The 20,551-nt window shown below is 43.5% G+C and overlaps 1 protein-coding gene across 2 annotated transcripts in view; it reads left to right on the forward strand.

Moving 5' to 3' along the window:
* Nucleotides 1-20,551, forward strand: part of sema3gb (sema domain, immunoglobulin domain (Ig), short basic domain, secreted, (semaphorin) 3Gb) — a 147,798-nt gene that overhangs the window by 116,166 nt on the left and 11,081 nt on the right. For both annotated transcript variants that reach the window (XM_084333922.1, XM_084333921.1), the window contains exons 9-17: nucleotides 4,274-4,388; nucleotides 7,615-7,684; nucleotides 8,875-9,019; nucleotides 9,735-9,957; nucleotides 11,600-11,688; nucleotides 11,804-11,845; nucleotides 12,645-12,802; nucleotides 16,036-16,103; nucleotides 18,327-18,454. In XM_084333922.1, coding sequence (XP_084190048.1) covers nucleotides 4,274-4,388; nucleotides 7,615-7,684; nucleotides 8,875-9,019; nucleotides 9,735-9,957; nucleotides 11,600-11,688; nucleotides 11,804-11,845; nucleotides 12,645-12,802; nucleotides 16,036-16,103; nucleotides 18,327-18,454 — 1,038 coding nt within the window. The remainder of the gene's footprint in view (nucleotides 1-4,273; nucleotides 4,389-7,614; nucleotides 7,685-8,874; nucleotides 9,020-9,734; nucleotides 9,958-11,599; nucleotides 11,689-11,803; nucleotides 11,846-12,644; nucleotides 12,803-16,035; nucleotides 16,104-18,326; nucleotides 18,455-20,551) is intronic.

Here is a 20,551-nt window from a genome sequence, read left to right on the forward strand (position 1 = left end):
CGCTCTTTCGCTCCTCCAGACTGCAGGCCGGAGAATAATTGCCCAAGAATTCTTGTAAAAGGGAATGTGCCTCATGAAACCTGTCCCAGAGGGGGGCAACGGGACCAGTAGGGGACGCTATACTAGCAGAGAGGGCTATGGTGCTAGCTGTAGATGCTACACTAGCAGGAAGGGCTAAGGTGCTAGCTGTAGATGCTACACTAGCGGGGGGGGGGCTAAGGTGCTAGCTGTAGGGGTTACACTAGCAGGAAGGACTATGCTAGTCTTCTTAGCTTTGCTAGCCTTCTGAGACTTGCTAGCAGTGCGTGCTACGCTAGCAGGCGGGGCTCTAGCGGACTGGAATGAGGCGGTAGCTACCGAGGCTACACTAGCGGCAGGGGCTGTGCTAACCACGGAGGCCATGCCGGCCGATGGGGCGGTCCCAGCATCTGAGGCTACGTTAGCTATAGGGTCTGTGCACGCGAGGGCAGCTAGGTAGGTAGCTACTGCAGAGGCTGCTCTATCACCAAAGGTTCTGCCAGTTACAGAAGCCTTGCTAGCAGTAGCAGGAGGGAGTAAGCTAGTGGTAGAGAACGAGCCTACACTGAGTCTCCTAACCGAAGAAACCATAGTCTTAGCTGTGGGGACAGAGGTTCTGCTAGCTGCACTAGCTACGGGAGCTAGGCTAGCGGCTGTGCTAGTAGCCTGGACTGTGTTAGCAGAGAGGGGGCTAGCTGCACTAGCTACGGGAGCTAGGCTAGCGGCAGTGCTAGTAGCCTGGGCTGTGTTAGCAGAGAGGGGGCTAGCTGCACTAGCTACGGGAGCTAGGCTAGCGGCTAAGCTAACCACAGGGGCCTTGCCGGCCGGCGGGGCGGTCCCAGCATTAGAGGCTTTGTTGGTTGAGAGAGCTAAGGGGATAGCTGCCGAAGCTACATTGGCTACAGGAGCTAAGTTAACCACAGGGGCCTTGCCGGCCGACGGAGCGGTCCCAGCATTAGAGGCTTTGGTTGCTATAGGGCCTGAGCTGGCTACCTGGACAGCGAGGCCTGCGGAGCCTATACTAACTGCTATAGGGGCAATACTAGCGGTGGCGGCTATGCTAGTAGGACTAGCTGAGGTGCTAACCACCGATAGTCTAGCAGGTGAGGCTAAGCTAGCCTTTTTAGCATTACTAGCTCTCTGAGACCTACGCGCAGCGTGAGCCACGCTAGCAGACGGAGCTAACATGCTAGCAGACGGAGCTACTGAGGTCTTACTTGCGGAGGAGGGCGTGCTGGAAGCCGTGGCTTCGCTGGGGGCAGAGGGCCAGAGCGCCCGAATCAACAGTCCCAGCTGCCGGTCGTGTTCCACGAGCAGTGGAGCCTGCTCCGTGCTGCACGTCTTACTTGCGCAGGTGAGCAGCGCGTGCAGCTGCATCATTTCCCCCGAGGACGAAGAGCGGAAATCTCCCTCGAAGAAACGCTCCACGGTGAGCAGCGCTAGGGGAGGTGTGTAGAACCCAAATGCTGGACAATGGTTATGAACCAGAGAGAGGAGGCAGAGTCGACAGAGTAAGGTATAATGAAAGGCTTTACTGAGCAGTAGTAAACAAGGCACGAACAAAGGTACACAACGCTAAACTGAGGCTGCTAGAAAACAAACTACACAGCATGGCTGGAAAAGGCACACGGTGCAAAACACTACCCGGCGAGTAACAGGTGATACAGGATACAGGGAGCGTCATGGGAAACAGGTCTCTGTTCCGCGGACGGCAGGAACAGTACATGAGGTAAACAGAAACAGATCACAGCACGGAAAGGTACTGGCACAGGAGACAAAACAATGGCGCGACACTGGTAGACAGGGGGCGGCATGAATATATAGAGGAACTAATTAGAATACAAGAAACAGCTGGGGGCTAGGACACAAGAATAATAATACAGGACTAGACGAACAAGACTAATAGGCAGGGACATTACAGATGACATGAGACCAGGCTGAGGCTATGACATGTGATAGAACGAAAATGAATGATGACAATAACAAATAGTCCAAAACGGCGTAGTACCACCGATGAGCTCACGATGGTGCCAGAGGATGAATGTTCAAAAAGTCCAGATTATGACAGTTTTATTCATGGCAATGGAAGAGACAACACTTGCTTTGTGCAAAACAAAGGCTGTTATGTGTTGATTTAAGATAAATATGTCATGATGCCATGCTTTTCCAGGGTTTTATCTTCTATAGCACTGCACAGAAACTAGGCATTTACTTTTAAGATAAGATAAGATATTCCTTTATTGATCCCCTTGGGGACATTTTGGCTTCTTCTTATTTCGTGTAACGTCAGAGGTCCAACTCTGTATCTTGTAGCCATGCCCTTAACTCTGGTCCCACGTCAAAGAGGTTGGCTTCCGAGGCAGATGGTCAGGAAATGCTCAACAGTCTGCTCAGGGTCTCCACACTCACATGCAGCGCTGTCTAACAGGCCCAACTTCTTTAATGCTGCTTTAAAGCGACCGACCCCAGTTCTTAAATGGTTCAGCAGAGTCCATTGCCGGCGTGGGAGATCGTCTCCTGTGGCGCCATCCCCTGGATCCCAGATATAGTGGTGGATGCGGGTTGGCCCAGCGCTCTCCCACTCTCTTCCAGGCTGCCGCCAGCCATCCATTTCTGGATAGGTCCTCAGTGGTGGAATGGAGCATCTCTTGTGCCGCCTTGTTGTATGAGTGGCGGGACTTGAGTCTGCTCATAGGTGCTTCTGTTGTTGTGGTGTTGTGTAGGATGTGCCAGTCATGCATCACTGCTTTCCTTGCTAGGGCGAGAGTGATAGCCTCTCGTCGTAGGCCAGCTAGTGCGATTCCTGCAAGGACAGTATGGGCAGGGTAATAGTAGAAAGATGTAAATATAGGCAATAGAGACACCGGGTTCGAATCCGGCTGTCGGCGTTGCCTCCGGCTTGGGCCGGCCGTCATACTAACTCAATTGGCAGAGTTAGCGGGTGGAAGTCGATGGGTGGTAATCTGGACGTTGTGGACAGCGACTCCTACAGGTCGGTCTGGGGATGCCTGCACAGCAGAGACAGGAAATGAGAGTCAATGAGAGTCTGCGCTGGCAGGTGAAAAGATGTGACAGGCTGCCTCTTCGTGTATCGGAGGGGACACGTGATGCAAGGCTTCTATCCTCCCTACAACCGACCAGTGGGGGGCATATGCAAGCAACGTTCAAGACAGGGGAGGGGAGAATTGACACAGCGAAATTGGGATGGAAGAAAAAATTGAAAAAGAGGAGAAAAAGTGGATAAAAAAAATATATATGAGGAAAAATAAACAGTGTAAAATAAACAGTGTAAACAAAGAGGCAGACGAGGGTCTGTATGCCCTATTGGTTATATTTGAAAGTGGTTACCAATGGTTACAGGCAGCCATGTTGGCAGGGGTGTAAAGTACTTGAGTAATTGTACTTCGTTACAATACTTAATTACTGTTTTTGGGGATTTGTACTTTACTCAAGTATTATTAGGTTTATATACGTGTACTTTTACTCAATTACATTTCAGAGAAAAAAAACATACTTTTTAATCCTTACATTTAAAATGCAGACCTACAAAGTACAAAGTACAAATCTCGCAGGTCCAACCATTTTAATTAGTATATTTGTTTCTCTGGCCGAACTAACGTTAACGTTATTAATCCTGCGGCCACACTTTATTTAAAAACAGCCAATCAAATCCCCATCTATGGAAAATGAACCCGCCCATACCCATGCTGATTGGTCCTTGTGCAAGACTAGAAAGCGGGGATCTTTGATTAAACACGCTATCAGAAGAATACACAGTCAGAGTGACAAGCTACAGAAGATGGCCACAAACGATAGTACGAGTGATGAAGAGGATGAAACGGAACATGTCATTGCCCCGAAAAAAAAAAGTTTTTACTTAACATTTTTAGTACTAAGTACATTTAAAAGTCGAAACTTTTTTACTTTTACTCAAGTGTGTTTCTAGCCAGATACTCTGACTTTTACTTGAGTACGATTTTGAGACGGTATCCATACTTTCACTTACAATTTCTGGGTACTTTTTACACTCCTGCATGTTGGAAGAAAGACAAGTTCACAAACATTCCATGCAAGGCCTCTTTGACCACTATTGAATTGTGTTTTTAGTAGTGCTGTAGTTAAGACCACCTTGTTCCGTCCAAATCACTTGTGAATATTAATAAATGGTCATTGATGTTCTGCAATTGACTAGTGCTAGTAGAGGATCGATGATGACTGACATGATGTTGAATATCTACCCTCTGTAATATTACAGAATGATGATGGAGGTCAAAGGTCACTGGTCAACAAGTGGACGACCTTTCTGAAGGCCCGCCTGGTATGCTCGGTGATCGGGAGTGACGGCGTCGAGACCCATTTTGACGAACTGAGTAAGTCCCTGGGGATCTGGGTTTGAAACTCAAAATATTACCTGCTGAATAAGGTTCTAAAGGTTTAAACACACACGCACGCACACACACACACTAAGTCCCGATATTGGGACGTTTGTCCCGCGTCCCGCTACAACAAAACAATGTCCCGCAATTCAAAGATAAAAAAAATGTATTATTATTTTATATTTTTTATTTTTTATTATTCAAAGATTATTATTTAATTTTTTTTAAATGTTGTTAATTTAATGCCTCGTTCCAATACCCTCTTATATTTAAAAAAAATCGGGCGACGTCAAACCAATGCGCAGCCGAGCGGAGTAGCTGGACTCGAGTCTCGCTGCCTGTCACTTGTCAGACAGTCCGAGGCAGCGCAGCTGCAGTGTGTGTGACGTCAGTCATACCTGATGTTTCTGCAGAATAGCCTAAAGCTTTTTTACGACGCAGTGCTTGAAGTTGAGGGGGATGACACAACTGTCTGTGAGCTTTTCCAGCTCATGGCCAGTCTAAGACTGAAACTTGAACAACGATCAAAGGACCGTTATTTTGGATTCGAGACCAGTGCTCTCATGCAGAGGTTTCCTACCGGCCGCACAGGCTGCTGCGATCAAACAGGACTTTTGAATTTTCTATCAGAGAGCGCTCGCTTACCTAGACAAATGGTTTGATTTCTCTGATCAGAATGACCTGAAACAGGTGTCATGCTTGGCTCTCAAGAAGAGAGCATTCAGCTTCCAAGAGCTTCGCGAAGCAGCTGAAGCTCTTAATATCAGCAGCAAACTGGACTCTGCATTGTTTAAAAAATGTTATGGGTTCACCAGACACATATTGCGGAGACTGTGCTGTCATATATAGGGTTTGTGGAGACTTTGGGTCTCACCCTTTTTGTTATATGAGCAACTGAGTGATCCGCTATTCACAATAAAAACATTATTATATTGTGAAGATCAACCATCGCATTCCGTCTCCTCTCTTCTACACTTCACTGCTAATAATGCTCAGGAAAAGATGGCTGAAAAGACTTAGCTCCTGCTCTTTCTATTAATGGAGTGATTTTATCAGCTTGGATACCAAGATTGATGGTTACCTGCTTAATGATGAAAGTGTGATTAAATAAAGATGTTGGTGACTGAGAAGGTGATTGGTGAAGCATCTATACAGTTTAATAAGATTAATAACAAAATGTGCTATATATAGCCTACCGTCTGCGTCGAATATGAAATAAAGGCATTTAAATAATAAATACATTTCTTAAATTTTAATTAGCAATAAAAAAAAGATTTAAATACTTTTTATTTTATTTTATTTTTTTAACCTACGTGTCCCGCATTGTCCCGCAAAAGCAGTGCTGCTGTCCTGCGACTGAACCATTTTGACCTGGTCACCCTAACAGCTAACACACATACACACACACATAATCCTCACAGTCTAGATCCCATTATACCATGCTGAATTATGTTTTTGTGCTTCGTTTTTCTAGAGGGGGCTTTTGAAATGTAAAATAATATACCTAAAATGCTGATAATAAATCATATTCAGCCTATGGATTTACTTTGTCCTAAATAATGCATGTCATATATACGGCGCTCGGAGTCGCGATACACACTATGTGGTTATTTTCATAACGGCGCATTGCAAATGTGAATCCCGCAGGGATATTTTGAATGAATGAAAGATATCGGGCGTTTGGCTCTGATTAGTTTCATATTCTCCGCTGTGGATGTATTTGCTTAATGGAGCGCCCGGATTGTGTTTCAAGCATACATTGAAGCGTCTTTATGAGAATTTGAGAAAATGCATTTATCTGTTCAAGCACTGTTATCTGATGATGAACAAGAAGGTGATTAACATGACTGGTGTCACTGGTATAAACCAAAGGTTAATCAATTCAATGCATGTATGGATGATGTCCGAAACAGATTAAAACCTGATTAATGGGGCGGTCAGGTGGCGTAACGGAGATTGCGTTCGTCACCAAACCCCGGAGCGGCTAGATTCGCCTGTTCGAATCTCACAGCTCCGGGGTTGTCACCAGCTTGGCTGGCCGTTCACACTAATACAATTGGCTGTATCAGAGGGTGGGAGAAGCTGGCGGGGTGGGTCCGGGTCGTTGTAAACAGCGACTCCTACAGTTCGGTCGGGGCGCCTGCTAAGCGCGGATAGGACTTGAGTGGGATAGTGTGATCCTTCCACACGCTACGCCCTCTCAATGAGAATCCGTGCTGCCAGGTGAAAAGAAGCGGTTGATTGGCTGGACGTGTGTCGGAGGAAGCACGTGATAGCCTCCACTCTCCCAGACCGACTGTGGGGGGTAAGTGCGCAGTGACCAGGAAGGGGATTGGGAATTGGCATAACGACTAACATTGGGATGGGAGAAAATCGGAGGAAAATGGAGGGGAAAAAGATAAAATAAAAAAAAAAAATAAATAAAAACTGATTAATAGTGAAACTGCAAGCCTCCAAGCCTCTCTGACACGTTATTTCGGGGGTCGCGCCTTGAAAACTTTGGGAACCATGTATTTATATAGTACATGATACCTAAGCACATACAGTACAGATATCCTCATAAGTATCTATTAATTCATATCAATTAGATACTCTGAGTCTTTGGGCTTGTTTTTATCTACTTATTCTGAAAGAGTTGAACTAATTATTTTTGCTAGCAATATCTCATTCGATTATTCATTTCATTAACTGCCAGCAGGCACATTTAAAGAAATATAATCTGATTGATTGGGGTAATGAGGGATTTAAAATTAGCCTATAGATTATGCCTTTAACTTGTCGGCGAGGCTATTGAGCCGTACTGTATTGTACCCATTCTGCAATCTGTTATTGAAGTTTTCAATCAATCAATCAATGGCGTTAGAAAATCAGGATTTCTGCGATCGACACCTGCTGTCTTTTCAGGTGAGGCGGCCGCACGCAATTATCCTGAGTATCAAGTCTGGTTCGAATTAACGAGACTGAATCAGCATTCGAGGAACAGGGAAAGCCTGGATTCAAACATCGGGTTTGAATCTGGCTAATGGGACTTTTGATCGACTTAGTTGAACCAGGTACGGGGAATAGGGCCCTGGAGTTAGACAAGCAGATACATACCCTTTTCTTCTCTGTGCATGCATTAGGCTTAGGGAGCAGCCGCAACCTAGGGGGTCCAAAACTCAGAACTGTTCCTTTAACACTTCAGACATGGAACTGAATAACTTCTTAAACACATTTTCAGGGGATGTTTTCATTCAGCCAACACAAGATGAGCGCAATCCGGTGGTGTATGCAGTCTTCGCCACTGCAGGGTAAGTACAGTAGAAATGTTTTGTAAATTTACTGTAATTTGTGTTTTATTTATTGATACTATGTTTTACTACAGCATTATTAAAGTGCTTTTTAGTCTTAAGACATTAAATGGACGTCTTTATCCAAAGTGCCTTAGCCTACAGTGCTATGAGTGTATACTTACTGTGCTATGAGTGTATACTTCTTTAGCATGGGGGGTCCTGGGGAATCACTAACCCACAGTGGTGGAAAGTAATTACGTATTTGTACTCAAGTGCGGTAAAATATTTAGGTACTTGAGTCATTTACTTGAGTATTAAAAATGTTTTGGTCCACTACATTTCAAAGGAAATACTTTTTACTCCATTACATTTATCTGAACCCTTCAGTTAATAGTTACTTTGAAGACAAATATTTTGCATAGAAAATATGGTAAAAGATTTATGAAGATTATGTACTATACATTTTGAAGCCTGACTTCAAGAGGAAGTGATCAGAGCAGCATAACCGCACCACATATCACTTTAACATGACCTTTAGAGGTCAATGGATCAAGGATAAAAATGCTCACAAGCACTGGAATATACCAATGCCATAATGTGTACATTTATTTTTGAGTACATTCATTATCAAATAATGATCTACTTTTACCATAAGTAGAAGTAGGGGGAACAAAAATTGTAGAAATTAAAGTAGAATAAAGTAGAATTAAAGTAAAAAAAAGATTAAGTAGGCCTATACTACTATGCCTATACTATATTACTATATACTATGCTTATTTATATTACTATCTACTATGCTTATTTATATTACTATCTACTATGTACTATGCTACTATGCCTATACTACTACCTACTATGCTAATAGGTCTATACTATGCACTCAAGGTGTAGCACTGCTAGATGAACAATACCACTGACTCTTAGCCGCCAGAGATGTACCATCCTGCTGACTGTTGTATACAATTAGGAAATCGCTTTGGACCACAGTAGTATTTTATCTGGGTAAAGGAACTGTGTACTTCACCACTGCCCAGTGAGCTGCCAAAATATCAAAATGCTAAATTGTTTGAATAATCTTCAAGTATCAAAATATCTAAATCAAATGTAATGTAATCTAATGTAATCTAATCCAATAACTCTCTGTTTTTCCTTGTGACAATTGATATTATATGACTCTTTTTCTACCTTTATCTTTTCTCTTACTGTAGGTCTGTGTTCAGAGGCTCAGCTGTCTGTGTATACTCCATGTCTGACATCCGAAATGTCTTCAATGGCCCCTTCTCACACAAGCATGGCCACAACTACCAGTGGACTCCCTACACAGGCAAAATCCCTTACCCCCGCCCTGGAACGGTTAGCATCAAATCCCTTACCCCCCCCCCCCCCCCCCCCCCCCCCCCTAATCCCTTACCTCTGCCCTGGAACAGTTAGCGTTGAATCCCTTACCCCTGGAATTTAGCGCTTAAATCCCATAACCCCACCCTGAACAGTTAGCATTAAATCCCTTAAGCCCACCCTGGAACAGTTAGCGATTAGTTGACAATTTGATTGTTAGGGTCTCAATCGATCAATATATTTTTTGTCCATTTATGTTCAATGTTGTTTGTCATTATCAGTTAATTAATTCATTGCAAATTATTCACTTCTCTTATCTCACTATAATTTTCACAAATATATATTTGATCAAAGGGGTCATTTTGCATTATTTTGCAAGGGGACAATAATGCATGAAAAGGCAGTTTATTTTTACAGATTATAAATGGACTATTCTATTAGTCGAAGAAAACATAGTAATTATAACCCTTACGAAAAAGTATCATAGTAGTTTCATGGTAATTAAAAAATACCATCAAATTGAAACCATGATACCGATGGTATACTGTATATTTTGGTCACTACCATCATTGTAAAATGATGGAAGTACAATATACTTTTTTGGAAATATCATGGTACTTTTTCGTAAGGGTAACAGTATCTTTATGTGAGGATTCCATGGCTGCAGTATAGCGTTATATATAGCATAGTTTGTTATTTCTAACATGGTGTGTCCTGCTGTATGCTTGTCTAGTGTCCTGGAGGAACCTTCACCCCTGGCCTCCGCTCCACCAAGGAGTTCTCAGACGAGGCAGTGAACTTCGTCAGGGCCCACCCGCTGATGTACCACCCTGTGTACCCCATGCACAAGCGCCCCCTGGTGCTACGGACTGGTGTAGACTACCGCTTCACCTCCATCGTGGTGGACCTGGTGGACGCCACGGACGGCAGATACGAGGTGCTCTTCTTGGGAACAGGTGAGTCACTGGCCGGACCAATCAGAAAATACTTGTTGTTTCACTGAAGGTTTGACCAAAAGTCAAACATTTGTATAGACTACTGCACTTCCGCGTTACATTGAGCTCATTGGAGAGACAGCGGGGGGATACAATGAATGAATGTGGATGAGAGCCTTGACATTAAGTGGTTGTAGGTATGAAATGATCCAATAGACTTTTATACGCCTGAGTCTCTTCGGCACTTTCTGGGCAGAGCAATAGTCACTTTTCCGCAACTACTCCCAAACTATGCATGCCCAGATTGCCCACGGAGTCTCTGGATTTCTAGGTTTATCAATCTGTGCATGTGGAGTTCGGGAGTAGATGTGGAAAAGTGACTATAGCTCGGCCGAGAAAGTGCCGATCGACTTGGGATTGGTCTCTCCGTGTTCAGGAGACTCATGCGTATAAAAGTCTATTCGACCATGTCTCTCCCACACCCCCACAGCCGTACCTACAACCACTTATGTCAAGGCTCTCATCCACATTCATTCATTTTCTCACCCTGCTCTCTCTCCCATGATTTCAGAATACCGAAGTGTTGCAGTGGTCTATATCTTTCATTACTGAAAGTAAAATTTTTGTATATTAAGTGTGTTTAAAGTATTTCTACCCATCTGTACTTCTCTGTGAGTATTCTGTGAGCAAAAGTACAAATACATCAAAAGTATAATTTCAATATATTTAGGCACATTTTAAGTACATGTGCAACTTAAGTGGTTTTGGTATACTTTCTGAATACATGAATAGTATACTAAAGTATACAAAGTATACTTTTTTGGAACACAGGCACCATGAGTCAGGCAGGCAGGAGGATCTGTGCTTGTGTGTCATTCTATTATGCCTGGTGCCCCCAAGCTTGTGATTACCATCCAAAGTGTTCAGGACAGCATTGTACTTTAGTCATGAAGTACCTGCAAGTAAAGACACTGGTCGCTGCGCACTTACCCCCCACAGTCGGTCTGGGAGAGTGGAGGCTATCATGTGCTTCCTCCGACACACGTCTAGCCAATCAACCGCTTCTTTTCACCTGGCAGCGCGGACTCTCACTGAGAGGGTGTAACGTGTGGAAGGATCACACTACCCCCCTTAGATCCTATCCGCGCTGAGCAGGCGCCCCGACCGAACTGTAGGAGTCGCTGTTTACAACGACCCGGACCCACCCCGCCAGCTTTCCCACCCTCTAATACTGCCAATTGTATTAGTGTGAACGGCCAGCCAAGCTGGTGACAACGCCGGAGCTGTGAGCTGGATTCGAACAGGCGAATCCAGCGTCTCCGGCGTTTGGTGACGAACGCAATCTCCGCTACGCCACCTGACCGCCTCATCCTATTCCAGTTTTGACGAGGAATAGGTAAAAGATTCCAGATGACTAAGTACTGTTTGATTGTACCTCACTAGTATAGAGGGAAATCCTTTCAAGTTCCTTCTTGCTATTGGCAACACCCCCATGTTATACCCCTCATGGACCTGCACTAGTATTGTGAGCAGAAGCTAGCAGGATGTTGGTTCCAATTTCTCAGGAACCAAAACACAGCAGCAAAATGTTTAATTTCAAGGGGCTTGATTAGTGATTAATAGGACTGGCTTTTTAAACAATTTCCTTTTAAAACGCCTCCAGACCGCGGAACCGTCCAGAAGGTCATAGTGCTTCCCAAGGACACCAGCAGCACAGAGCAGCTCACCTTGGAGGAGGTGGAAGTCTTCAGGGTAATCTTTCCTGTTCAGAATGTCAGCTGCAGTATTTCTCATTACATATCTCGTACAATCTCCTCATTCATTCTGTTAAATGTATGGCTCTCATTGTGGTGTTTTGCTTTGGCAGACTCCGGCTCCGATTAAAACGATGAAGATATCTTCCAAACGGGTAAGCCTCACAACAATGCACCTTGCTATGTGGGGGACATTTTGTGAAATGGCTGTGGCATTTGAAGAACCAGTACCTAAACTTGTGACTCATGACATAATTTAAAAGTCAATGGGCTCAGAGATGGTAACATTACACTGTAGTGGTTAAGATTATAGTGGTTAAGACCCCTTCCTTGTACCCCTGTTCGCACATATGACCTTCCTACTGTCTCAATAAAGAACCTTCTCTCATGTGCCTCCCCCACTCTGTCTCCCTCTAAGCCTTCCTATTGTCTCAATATAGAACCTTCTCTCATGTGCCTCCCCCACTGTCTCCCTCTCAGCCTTCCTATTGTCTCAATAAAGAACATTCTCTCCTGTGTCTCATCTACTGTCTCCATATCAGACTTCCTACTGTCTCAATACAGAACCATATCTCCTGTATCTCCCCTACTCTGTCTCCCCCTCAGCCTTCCTACTGTCTCAATAAAGACCCTTCTCTCCTGTGTCTCCTCTACTCTGTCTCCCTCTCAGCCTTCCTACTGTCTCAATAAAGACCCTTCTCTCCTGTGTCTCCTCTACTCTGTTTCCCTCTCAGCCTTCCTACTGTCTCAATAAAGAACATTATCTCTGTGTCTCCCCTACTCTGTCTCCCTCTCAGCCTTCCTACTGTCTCAATAAAAATAAAAATTACTGAGGAAAGTGAACTCCCATCTTTCCTTTTAAAAGTCTATGGGGTTCTTTAAAAGCCAATGTGATGCTCTCTGTTGCTTCATGGCTGCTGATGGTTCTCTGCTTTTCTTCTTGGTTACCTGCAGCAACAGCTGTATGTGTCTTCAGAGATAGGTCTCACCCAGGTGTCACTGCACAGGTGCGCGGTCTACGGTATGGCCTGCTCCGACTGCTGTCTGGCCAGAGACCCGTACTGTGCCTGGGACGGGGAGACCTGCGCCCCTTTCACCCCGTCCACCAAGAGGTGAGAGCACCACACACTCCCCAATCCCCATAGAGTCTGTCTGCTCCAGTTTGTGCTCTTAGATTTAAAACATAGTCCAGAGGATGTAAGATAAGAGGTCTAATGTTCACTGTGATGCCGTTAACCATGCAGCCAATCACGTCAAATGAGACAGGAAGGAGCTGTGAGTTGCTATTTGTATACATTTTGTATCACCGGTTACAGAGAAGTAAAGTTTTATATACAGTACTTCTTAATGTAAGAGAATGATTGACAGCTAAATTAACCAAAGCCGGCAGGTAATTAATTTGATTAAAGACACGTTTATGATTGTTTTAAAGGGGAACTACCCACTTTCAGAATTCATACATTCATACATAAGTTACATCTCCCAAAAATGTGTGATGTCATCAGGTATACAGTTTTGAAGCTGCTCCATAAACAGTGGATTGGGAAAGATGGTAACTTGAGAGCACCCTGGAGAATGTTCTGAGTATACAGGTACATTTTCTGTTTCAGAACTGAGAACATTACTATTGGGTATTCAAAAAACATTCTGTGGGTCCACAAAGTCTCCCATTCATTGTCAATGGAGCAGTTCCAGACTTTATACCTGATGACATCACAAGTTTGGGTCTTACTTCTCTGGTGTCTGGCTTTGGGAGAGACTAGACAAATATTGATTGAACTTTCTCTATAGGCTGTGAAAATAACATTCTGGAATTCTTCATTTGGGTGGTGTTACCCCTTTAATTATACATATGTATGCACTACATAAGGTTGATTATAATGTAATGACAGTCTTCCCTGGGCTCACACATAGCTAATACCTTTAAACTATTTCCTAAATGTTTCCATAACCAGATCAAAGCTGGCTCCAAGTGAAACAGTCTTTTGAAACCCCTGAAAGTGTGGATTTGACAGTTGTCAAAAATACATTACAAAGCACAAGTCTGTGTGAGACCTTTGAGAGACTCATTCTATGATACCTTTGAGAGACCTGTTGTATGAGTCCATTGAGAGACTTGTTGTATGAGACCTTTGAGAGACCTGTTGTATGAGACCTTTGAGAGGTCTGTTGTATGAGATCTTTGAGAGACTTGTTATATGAGAACTTTGACAGACTTGTTGTATGAGACCTTTGAGACCTGTTGTATGAGACCTTTGAGAGACCTGTTGTTTGAGTCCGTTGAGATACCTGTTGTATGAGATCTTTGAGACACCTGTTGTTTGAGTCCGTTGAGAGACCTGTTGTATGATATCTTTGAGACACCTGTTGTTTGAGTCCGTTGAGAGACCTGTTGTATGAGATATTTGAGACACCTGTTGTTTGAGTCCGTTGAGAGACCTGTTGTATGAGATCTTTGAGACACCTGTTGTTTGAGTCCGTTGAGAGACCTGTTGTATGAGATCTTTGAGACACCTGTTGTTTGAGTCCGTTGAGAGACCTGTTGTATGAGATCTTTGAGACACCTGTTGTTTGAGTCCGTTGAGAGACCTGTTGTATGAGATCTTTGAGAGACCTGTTGTATGATACCTGTAACTGAGGGGTTACAAAACCCTGACTGTATTAAAGATTGTGATAGATTAAACCACTACTACATATTATTATTATTATTATTATTATTATTATTACTTGCCAGACAGTACAGTTAATTATGGCAGACACTCAAATAGACGGCACGGTGACAAAGAGATATCATTTACAGTATTTTATTATTAGGCAGAAGATACAACTGATAATTACTGGGTCGCTCTTTTATGGCGAATGATATTAGAAAGTCAGAGAGTAGCAAAGTCAGTGGGAATGAATAATTCCTAGGCTAAGTATACTAGACCAGACGCTGCATGGCGTGAGATGGCAATATAGGGGGGCAAAACGAGGGTATAGCTGGAGACAGGTGATTTCCTCCCACAGAGTTGTAAGCTCCAGAGGAATGAAGAATACACGGATACTCAGGCTGGTCACTTGAAGAAAAGGGGTTCTCATACGGAATCGGTCCTTATAATCCAAGTGCTCGGTAGCAAGGTAATAGCTGTAATCCAATGCCCGATAGCAATGATGATAGCCAGCCAGCTTCGTCCCCGAAGCTAGCCCGATGTAGAATCTTCAGGGTAGTTAAATCCAAACGACAAGGGTATTAACGATGCTCTTCTCCACGGTACTACGTTTCCACAAGTCACTATAATCCAACAATAATGGTTCTACAATATCGCCGCGGTAGGTTCCAATGCGCACATGTCCAATAGTTCTGCTACTAGGCCCACCTCGTGTTCGGATACTAATTACTTTAAGTCCACACACACTTGCTAAGGTTCACACTAGTTACTAAACGAACAAACTGCTTGTTAATGCTGCACACCGAACGAACTGCTGTAATACGATTCACACTAAATGACGACTCTTTACTTCACGTTAAGTTAGGTCGCACTTGACTCTGCTACTATACGCTAGGTTCAACTACTGCTGTTGCATTACTTCAGACGAACTTCACGTTACTGCATTAGGTCGAACTGCTACTGTTTTCGCCTTCAACAATATATATACTTAGAGGGCTTTCTAGTGCGCAGCCGAAGCTCTTGTCTGGAATCAATGCGCTGGCCCCAGGCATGTCTCAACTTGTCCAGACTCTTTGAACTTGTCTGAGGGCCGCGATTCTTGGCGCCGCCAACGTCAAGGGCATTATCCAATGAGGAAAGCGAATAATGCTATGATTCAAACGGAGGCTTAAAGGGATATAGCTTATATATATAAATAATATACAAGTTATATAAAACAATAAAACTTAGATTCTCAGTGTTAATCTGGCCCTTCAGAACAATACCTTTGAGAGACTTGTTGTATGAGATCTTTGAGAGACTCGTTGTATGATATCTTTGAGAGACCTGTTGTATGAGACCTTTGAGATACTTGTTGTATGAGACCTTTGAGATACTTGTTATATGAGACCTTTGACAGACTTGTTGTATGAGACCTTTGAGATACTTGTTATATGAGACCTTTGACAGACTTGTTGTATGAGACCTTTGAGAGACTTGTTATATGAGACCTTTGACAGACTTGTTGTATGAGACCTTTGAGATACTTGTTATATGAGACCTTTGACAGACTTGTTGTATGAGACCTTTGAGAGACTCATTGTATGCGATGTTTGAGAGACTCGTTGTATGAGACCTTTGAGATACTTGTTATATGAGACCTTTGAGAGACTTGTGGATCATATGGTAACTGTCACTGTGATTTCTTGTTGCAGGCGGAGTAGACGACAGGACATCAAACATGGAGACCCGCTGCGTCAGTGTCGAGGGTTCAATGCCAAAGGTACAGTGGCTACTGTCATGTAAAGTAGAGGAATTATTTCTGACTTCCCTGTGTTTCTGAGCTACAACTCTGCTATTTATAGTGTCGGAGGAAGCATGTGATAGCCTCCACTCTCCCAGACCGACTGTAGGGGGTAGGTGCGCAGCGACCAGGAAGGGGATTGGGAATTGGCACAACGACTAACATTGGGATGGGAGAAAAAACTGAGGAAAAAGGAGGGGGGAAAAGATTTAAAAAAAAAAACAGCAGTCAAAGTGTATATTTTCAGCACTATGTTTGTTTAGCAATGATTTTAAGTGTTATAAAAAATCTCTTTGCGCATTGCATCGGAAAACGTTTAATTTAGATGCGAGAACAGGAAGCACTCGTGAAATAGTTTAGTCCAGAAAAAGAGAAGACCCAGGGCTTTCGATGGACATCTACATTTCATAAAACTACACTACCCAGCTCACACCAGCCGCCAACAAAGGAAGAAACACAATTTTTTTCCTTACATGCATTGACTGGAATGTCATGTTTATATCTCACGGCTCGAACAAACCTCAACGTTATTACTATAAAATACAATGTATATTGTTTCTTTACCTTTCTGTGAACATCTGAGAAAAAAACTTCACTCAATCCAGTAATATTTTACGCAATTGTCGCCATTATCCGGAAGTAAATGTACTTACAGTAGATTTAATTCACTTTGCTGCCCTCTACCGGACGCCTGGTGGTACTAAATCCAGATTTAACAGTGCCACCCGACAGGGGAGATCTGTGCCTTTAGCCATTTATATGCCTGATATTCTATATTCATATTTCATATTGCATGTGTCCGGATGGCAAAATTCAGTACTGTATCTACAAAAAACCCTGTAAATGATCTGCCCTTTGTTCATTTGCTTAGCTTTTTACTATACTTGATCTCAAGAAGGTGCTGAATGAGCTCAGTGACAGCTCAGCTTTTTGCTTTTGGTCATTGTCAGCATGGTGTTATTCACCATCAAAGATGGAAAAAATACATAATAATAATAATAATTTATATTCTCCTTTGGTTCATTACAATTTACTCAAGCAAAGTAACAGACACAATATATCTGACATTGGGAATACATTCCCTGAGGTCCATAGATGTCCCTAGATACCAAGAAAGTGCAAATAGACCTTGTAGTTGTGGAGCAATTCTTAATTTACTTGGGTATGTACTTTTAGGCAACTTTTCAGAAAATATGGCTAGGGTTTAACAGGTTTTAAAGGTTCTATAGATAAAAAATGTATAAGGGCGGCTAAGTGGCGCAGTGGGCAAGGCGCTCGCCACTAACGCAGGATATGCTGGGTTCGAGCCCAGCTCTCTGCATTGCTACCAGCTTGGCTGGTCGTTCATACTAACACAATTGGCAGTGTTAAGGGTGGGAAAGCTGTTGGGTGGGGATCGGACGTTGTGGACAGCGACTCCTACAGGTTGGTTGGTGCGCCTGTACAGCAGAATCAAGAAGTAACTGGGGCAGCGTGAGCCTCCCACGCGTTACTCCTCGCCACTGAGAGATTGCGCTGTACAGGTGAAAAGATGCGACGGCTGCCTCCTCGTGTACCGGAGGGGACACGTGATGCAAGGCTTCGTCCACATTGCAGCCAACCAGTGGGAGGCATGGTCTAGCAACGTTCGAGACAGGTGAGGGGAGAATTGAAGGGAGAATTGGCGAGGCGAAATTGGGATGGGAGAAAAATAGGAGAAAAAGTGAATAAAAAAAATAAGATAAAATTTGTATGTAGGCTAATCATAAATAAATAAATAATAATACATCCACAGAGCTTTTAGAAAGGTTCAGAATAAAGGTATTGTTGTATGATATAAAACAGTAGTGTAGTGGATGCAATGCTATTAGCTTACCTTCCGAGTTCCGTGGACTTCTGGCCAGGGATTCGGGGGTCACAAAACCAAAGAAGTGTTAATCCACACCACAACACGCAGTCAGGTCATCATGAGCTTGTAATTCGGATTATTGTGTTATTCTGGCTGTTGTTTTGACTATTTTCGTTCTTGCAGTGGCATTTTATAGGTACGTTTCAACTTCGAAGTGAACAGGCACTTCCGCAACCGTACCTCACATTGCATCAGACTTGAATAAAGCAAATAGCAAGTCACGTTTTGTATGCTGTGATCACATCATACGATCACAAAAAAAAAGGTCTTTCAAGGTAAATAACTAGTCTCCCTGTGGGTCTCTCTCCTCCCAGTTGAGAAACGTCTGAGTGAGATGGTGCAGTTTGGTGTGGAAGGGAGCAGCACGTTCCTGGAATGCCAGCCCAGGTCTCCACAAGCAACCGTCAAGTGGCTGTACCAGAAGGATGGCAGGAGAAAGATAGTGAGTGGAGCAGTGGGAGACTTTTTAAAGCAGGTCCTGGTTGACTGCGACCGCACATTCTTTTGTCCAAGTGCGCACTTTCCCGGGGTTAAGGCACTGAGATCCCACCCCCATTGCTACGTGAACCTGGATACAGATTCACAGGGCAGTGAGATCCCACCGCTGCCATCAATGTAACCGAGTGGATTTGAACCTGGGAGCATAGGATCCACAGGCGGCTGCACTAACCAACTGAGCTAAAGGGTCAGACCCGTTAGCAGATGCTGGTTGACTGCGACCGACTCGTTAGTAGTTTCATCTACACCAGGGGTTCTCAAACTTTTTTATACCACGACCCCATTTAATTAAGAAATTTGTTGGCGACCCCACACTTAACACTTTGGATGCCAGCCACGCGTTTTGTAGTTAGTTCATGCCGACCGTTGAGTGCCCGCCAACGCTATATAGCGTTTGTTTGTCGTATTTTTTTTTATTGGTGATTTGAATTCATATTTCATCAATCGAGCCTCAGGTTAGTGTTGCAGACTCTCTCTGAGCTCAATTGGGAAGATACCGCCCCCTATCGTCTCTCCCTGTGTAACTGCACCCCATTACTTTAGACTGACGAAGGGGGGGGGGCCAGTTTCCTCATTTAACTTTTCCGTCAAGCCAACTGAAGAATCCATTGTGATCGCCGGCCCGGAAAACGCATGGATTATGTATTTACAGTACCCAACGCTGAATCAATAAACGCGATCGATATTTGGAATGGCGATCAGGAATTGGAATAATCTTTTTGGATAACATCTGATCTGAGGTAAGGAATTTATTTGACCAGTCTTAGGATAATCAGAGCTATTTTCACCTATATATCAGCGTTTGCCCTATGCGTGTGTGTGTGTGTGTGGCTGTGATCGCTGATGAGGAAATGAGAGAATCGATTTTTCAGATCGCCTCTATAGCGTGCATAAGTACACATATACTATCGATAATCTAGTGTTTATTTGAAAACGATTAATAAATAGGCCGAAAAATTACAAAGTTTTTGTGTATGCCAGAATATAGTAAATGCCGATTATCACAGAATCTTTATATTTTCCTTGAAAACGAGGGCTTTTCAAAATGGACGTTGTGGACAGCGACTCCTACAGGTTGGTTGGTGCGCCTGTACAGCAGAATCAAGAAGTAACTGGGGCAGCGTGAGCCTCCCACGCGTTACTCCTCGCCACTGAGAGATTGCGCTGTACAGGTGAAAAGATGCGACGGCTGCCTCCTCGTGTACCGGAGGGGACACGTGATGCAAGGCTTCGTCCACATTGCAGCCAACCAGTGGGAGGCATGGTCTAGCAACGTTCGAGACAGGGGAGGGGAGAATTGAAGGGAGAATTGGCGAGGCGAAATTGGGATGGGAGAAAAATAGGAGAAAAAGTGAATAAAAAAAATAAGATAAAATTTGTATGTAGGCTAATCATAAATAAATAAATAATAATACAAGTACACATGCCGATTATCACAGAATCTTTATATTTTCCTTGAAAACGAGGGCTTTTCAAAATGCTATAAAACGGAAATGAAGCGATTAAAAAACAATCCGTTTCGACAATGTTGACTGCAAACAAGTCATTGATAAACGACGGACAGATTAGACACAAAATTATTTAAGACAGAGATTATGCGTTCACACCGCTATCATTGAAGTGGATGGTGGCATTTAACCATGCTTTACCATGTTAACAAGTGGCACTGGAAGTGTTAATGTATCGCGTAATTTCAACGTGGAAATAAGGAATATCAAAATAAAAGCACACGTTGTTTCGGAAATGAAATTACAGCACTATGTTATCAATGAAATTAATAAATATTATCAACAAAAGCAATGGAATTGTTTCTGTATACACATTTATAAAACAAGGCATATTTAGCCAAAATATGTTGCCAGAACATGAAAAGAAAATGCGTACACGTGCGCTTTGGCAGAGATCCGCTTTTACTCTGAAAATCCGCCCTCACAGAGATTTGTTGATGCGAAGGGGACACGCTTTATCAGCGCAGCATTACGCAACACTGGGTACTCGTTCCGGACTGATATCCAGAACTTTGCGAGGGCCTGTCCAGTGA

This window comes from Notolepis coatsorum (assembly GCF_963971535.1).
Source record: "Notolepis coatsorum genome assembly, chromosome: 17".
NCBI lineage: Eukaryota > Metazoa > Chordata > Actinopteri > Aulopiformes > Paralepididae > Notolepis > Notolepis coatsorum.